The sequence below is a fragment of the Bombus flavifrons genome, chromosome 5 (assembly GCF_040668555.2).
Source record: "Bombus flavifrons isolate JBK064 chromosome 5, iyBomFlav1_principal, whole genome shotgun sequence".
NCBI classification, from domain to species: Eukaryota; Metazoa; Arthropoda; class Insecta; order Hymenoptera; family Apidae; genus Bombus; species Bombus flavifrons.
Window position 1 is genome coordinate 1,540,142 of NC_138446.1, and position 5,837 is coordinate 1,545,978.

The 5,837-nt window shown below is 31.3% G+C and overlaps 3 protein-coding genes across 3 annotated transcripts in view; 1 reads left to right on the forward strand and 2 right to left on the reverse strand.

The window, feature by feature from the left end:
* The window catches only part of LOC138180188 (neuronal calcium sensor 2), a 69,324-nt gene extending 66,042 nt beyond the window's left edge, over positions 1-3,282 (reverse strand). The window contains exon 1 of the mRNA XM_069113774.1: positions 2,722-3,282. The gene's annotated coding sequence lies outside the window, so the exon portion shown is untranslated. The remainder of the gene's footprint in view (positions 1-2,721) is intronic.
* The window catches only part of Nca (neurocalcin homolog), a 75,481-nt gene extending 72,036 nt beyond the window's left edge, over positions 1-3,445 (reverse strand). The window contains exon 1 of the mRNA XM_069113768.1: positions 3,289-3,445. The gene's annotated coding sequence lies outside the window, so the exon portion shown is untranslated. The remainder of the gene's footprint in view (positions 1-3,288) is intronic.
* Positions 3,446-3,696: 251 nt separating this feature from the next.
* Positions 3,697-5,460, forward strand: RfC4 (replication factor C subunit RfC4). Its single transcript, XM_069113767.1, has 6 exons — positions 3,697-3,942; positions 4,098-4,365; positions 4,460-4,708; positions 4,803-5,012; positions 5,094-5,207; positions 5,303-5,460. Exons 1-6 carry the CDS (start codon positions 3,830-3,832, stop codon positions 5,402-5,404), a joined length of 1,056 nt encoding a protein of 351 aa, XP_068969868.1. The 5' UTR covers positions 3,697-3,829; the 3' UTR covers positions 5,405-5,460.
* Positions 5,461-5,837: the final 377 nt, after the last annotated feature.

Genomic DNA, 5,837 nt, shown 5'->3' on the forward strand with positions numbered 1-5,837 from the left:
GGAATAGGTGTAGGCTCTTGAATTAAGGATATTCAAGAAGCAATTCATTTTCAAAGTGAACAACGATCTGAAGATAATTTTTCCAAATACTTTGCATTTCATGTATGCAATACTAATTAGATACTATACTCGACATGTGTCGAAGCGTAGATCAATTTTTTTCGCTAGATCCATCTGAATTATCGTTACAAATATTAATGCACGTTTCATATTTTTTCAAAGCTGCTTTATTACTGCGCCATCGGCGCTGTTTGAAGATTTGAGTAATCCCGTCTAAACGCAAACAGAAGTTAAGAAATGTTCTCTGAAGCGCATTCAGCAAGGCTCGAGTTCAATTCTACGAACTGATATCAACAATCCGCTAATCTAAGCATCCGAAAACATAATAGAGATACGCTATATCGCTTTTTGACAATTATAACGATAACAAACGGTGCAATTTGAAAAGTGCTCTCACGAATGATTAACTAATTCTTCCATAGCGTTTTATACAGTACGATCGGTTTAACTCTATCGCGATGCCCTAATTAATTAATCCTGATCTCATTTTAGCAGACAAATTCTTAGGCATCGAGAATGACCAAAACGACACAGCAGGATTAGACTGCGATTATTGAAAGTACAAAAAATGTTATATTCTTAGTATCAGATATGAAAGGTGATATGTGTGTTTGAGATGGGAGTGTGGGTTTTTGGATATGGCGAGTACTGTGGCAGTTGTATGGGAATGAGTGCGAGTTGGAAATGTGTAAGCCAAGTCCTTGTCTCCGGGCTGCGAAGCCAGAAAGTAAATAAACATATACACATATACACATATACAAAAAAAGGTTATGCACCGAAGTTGCCTTATTTTATACGAGAAACTTACTGAAACGTTTAAATTGTTTTTTATCGATATTTCCAGAGATTCCAATATTAACGTAATCTTTTGAATTGCGCAGTAGATACTTAAACCGGATATACTCTAGACAAATCGGATAATTTGATATTTGCGGATTCGATTGGCTAACCGAAACGAAAAGCCAGTAGCGAAGATTTAATGCGTAATATTTCTTACACTATAATATTTCTCTAGCGTCTAGTAAATTCAGAAAGAGTATAAATGATCGGGCCAAAAACAGCCGACCACGACTGATACCAGTATGTATTCTCTAATTATTCGATGTAATCTACAGAATGCGTCAACCGAATATGTCAGGGCCGAAAAGCAGAAAATAGGTGCTTCAAAGGTATATATATAATCTAGACAGAATTCTAGCAACAAATATGTATAAAATCAACCATGATTACACTGATGCACTACAGAAAGTTCGACAAGAAAACAATAGCTGTCGGATTAAGAGAATTTACGCGTTTCCATTGATTGATGGTTGTTCAAATTTAGAATTTAAATAACCAGTAGAATCTGTTCTAATACTAATATTGTAACACCGTTTTGTCCTAATATTTGGACAACGAATTTAAAGATAGATTTTTAGATATAAAGATATAACCGTAAAAAAACAATGTTTGAATAATAATTCATATCGCGAATTGAATCTTTAAATTAGGTTAAATATTAAATTATTAAAAAATGCATAAACATCTGCAGTCTAACTATTGTATTGAATTAAGATTTATTTAATATAGTTACGAATTTAGTGCAAAAATGAATCCCCAAAAGATAATAAATATGCTCTTTCAATCGTGGGAAATAATCGAATTTAATAACACGTGTTAATGTAAACTTATAACACGCGTTATACATTCAAGTAACTGTGTATGCTTGCATACTTTACATGCTGAAGCTGCGCTTTATTATCTACGTATATACATATATGTCTGCTTTTTTCAAATCAATATTCATCAATGTTCCTGAACGTGGTTGTCTAGTTAATTAAAACTGATTGTAAAATTACTGTATAAATGAGTATATTAAAGTGAAGAACGTAAGTACTACAAACCTTTTTCAAACATTTTGTGCAAGAAAATTGTAATTTATTGCTTTATATATATATATATATATATATATATATATATATATATACATATAAAATTCGTTCAGTAGATTTTATGCTAATAAGTAAGATGATCTATATCACAGTACAATGGATGTTACATTGTTTGATTTATGCATATGATATTACTTAAATGTAAAATAAATTAGGAACGAATTACGCAATAAGCAATAGATGTCCAATATCTATAAATATATATACACAGATTTTAGCTATGAATATATCACAATTTAATAACATGCGATAAATAAAGTGGTCGATTTTGAATAAACTAATAACAATTTAATTTCTATTATTATCAATTATGTAAAATATCGCGTGTGTATAAAATTTAAAAATGTTGAACAAATAAAAATGGAATCGCATTTAGCAGGACGCAAACTTAGCAAAATTTAATGAATCATGTCCTTCCCACGATTAAATATTTTGAATATCAAGAAGAACCGGAAGCGATTATCTGAGTATGCCGAAATAAAAGTAGTATACTACGTATTTGCATTAACAAGCAATTCATAGAATTCCTTAATTTTCAACGTAAGTAATTAAGAATGACACTAGTTTCAAAATAAAATAATGAAGAAGTTTCATGGCGCTGATATTCAAAATACAGTGGGATGTTAAATGATATCGAAGAACGATACAATAGAAAGCACTTGTCACAAAAATTTCGATGACTGAACGATGATAGGGGAAAAATGATACAGAAGAAGTTATATTAACTTACCAAATGCCATTCCCAAGTGAATTGTTCGGTACGTAGCGGGCCGCAACACCATGCTGTCCACTCAGCATGGCGAGATGTGTCAAAAACACACACGACGAGTCTTCTTTCTTGACGTTTAAACACGCGCGACACTCAACCAATGTCCCGTTCGAAAAGAAAAGATAAGCGACAATTCTAAACATTTCATGAATATACACGCATCGACAACAGCATCCACACACCTGGCACGTACACGCATACATGTAGCCTCGCTGAGAAAAACGTACACACATCAAGCATACAATCGCAAAACATACATGATGTTACATGCACATACATCGTCAGGTTAAACGAAACGAGCGTCGGATTCCCATTTAAGGTGATATGCGTTTGAATTTGATTCAAGGAATGAAAAAGCCGAGGTAACCTATGCCTGCATTGGAACGATACTGCGGCCAAACTATATACTTTAGCGGCCCAACTGTACGAGAAAAACGATTCTCACGAAAACCCGGTTTCCTGACACAAACTGATCTATTCGATGAAGAAAGCTGATACAAGAACAAAATGTCATTTCGTCCTACTAACCTATGCGTTGTACGTCAACCGGTTGTCGCGATTACTCAACGAGTTCAAAACATTTCCGCGATACTGACTCGTGCAGATATCACGACGGCTGCCATATTGAAATCTCATTCCATAAGCCATCGACAAAACGATAGTGAAAGAGAGACGATCGCGTAAAATTTACTAGATGCGCAAAATTCGATCGATACTCGCGACCTCTTAAGGCGTAGCGTGGTATTCTGTTACGCCGTCAATATTATCGCAAGTTTACATTATATATCTTTCTTTCCCTCTACCATATGCATTTTCTTCTACCTTTCTCTTATAGTATTTTTAGATAATAAATACTTTCTGTAAATGAAATATTTTGAATGTAAATTTTTAAGAACTTAGTACGTAGGTATTATTCCTCTATTATCAAAAATCATTACTAATCGATAATGCAACTCTCCTGTTTGCACTGTCCCAAAAATGATCAAAACTTGTCACTTTATATTCCTATTTTATCCATGTTTAAACGAACTGGTCGATTTTTCCCGCGATTTTAACTTAAAGTTTAAAGATGGGAGTTGAGAATACTGTCGGTGAACCTATGAATGTTGAAGCTGTGCCATCGACGAGTGGTTATAATATAAAAAATAATGAAAAAGATAAGAAATCAGGCAATTTGCCATGGTATGTCACTATAAATAAATATGTAATTTCGAAATTAACAAATTTTGAGGTTATGTTTTTATTCCATAATTGATTTATATATTTATAGAGTAATAGAAAAGGAAGTTAAAATGAAAATAAAGTAATTTAATAAATGAAGGTCATTAATTGTTTAGGATTGAAAAGTATCGACCACAAATATTTTCTGACATTGTTGGTAATGAAGACACAGTATCCAGATTATCGGTATTTGCTGAACATGGGAACTGTCCTAATATTATTATTGCTGGTCCACCAGGAGTTGGTAAAACTACAACTATATTATGTTTGGCACGTATTTTATTAGGACCAGTGTTTAAGGAAGCAGTATTAGAATTAAATGCATCAAATGAGAGAGGGATAGATGTTGTCAGAAATAAAATTAAAATGTTTGCCCAAAAGAGGGTAAGTATTTTTTTCTATGTTTGATGCTATATCAAACCCCTTCATATATCCTTTTAAGTTTTTTTCGTCAAACATTTATCCCATGTTTACTTAGGTAAATTTGGCAAAAGGAAAACACAAAATAATAATTCTGGATGAAGCTGATAGCATGACTGATGGTGCACAACAAGCGTTACGTAGGACAATGGAAATATATAGCAATACAACTAGGTTTGCACTAGCTTGTAATACAAGTGAAAAAATTATCGAGCCAATACAGTCACGCTGTGCCATGTTAAGATATGGAAAATTATCAGATGCGCAAATTTTAGCAAAGATTATTGAAGTTTGTCAGAAAGAAGATGTACGATCAATCTTTAACAAATTGTTATATTTTTATTTAAATATTTGAATGAAAATGTATTGCAATAACACTACATATATAATGAATTAACTAGGTTTCACATACAGATGATGGTTTAGAAGCAATAGTATTTACTGCACAAGGTGATATGAGACAGGCTCTAAATAATTTACAATCAACTTATAATGGTTTTGGACATGTAAACAGTGAGAATGTTTTTAAAGTCTGTGATGAACCACATCCATTACTTGTTAAAGAAATGTTGGAATTATGTGCGCAGGGTAAAATTTCCAAAGCATATGGGGTAAGATATTATGCTATTTTAAAAACTTCTATTTAACATACCATAAGAATATAAAATGCTCTTTTTGATGAATGTTTATAGATAATGGAACATTTATGGAAAATGGGATATTCTGCAGAAGATTTGATCAGTAATATATTCAGAGTTTGTACAAATCTATCCATCGAAGAACCATTAAAATTAGATTTTATAAAAGTAAGTTAAAATATATTTATATTGTCTATGAATGTATAATGAATATTTTATATCAATATAGATATGAAAATACAAATTTGGAATTATCATTTTAGGAGATTGGAATAACTCATCTAGGAATAGTGGATGGAATTAATAGTTTACTACAAATGAACAGTCTTCTTGCTAGACTTTGTCAAAGAACTATGCAGAAATAAGAATGAATTCTACGATAAGAACATGTAATTTAAAAGAATAAAACTATTTATATATTTCTATTACATAAAATTTTTATTTTTTCAAAAAAATGATTATTTTAATATTTTAATTAATACTACATATACTTCGACTAGCAATTGATGAAAAAAAATTGGATTTGATGTTCACGTAATGATATACATACATATATATATAAAGCTATCTTAATCACATAAAAAATAAAAAAAGATTCATATTTTTAGAACTAATACTTATAAATTAGGGAGTATAAATGTACGTTTCACGTACTTTGTACGAAATATTTGTTTAACTTATAAAGCGAAATTTTGTTATGTAATCGATTACTTTGAACGTTTATATTCCATAGTACATGAAATGAATGTATACAACGAAACATTATCAGCCAATATAGTTAAACATAAAATTTAAATC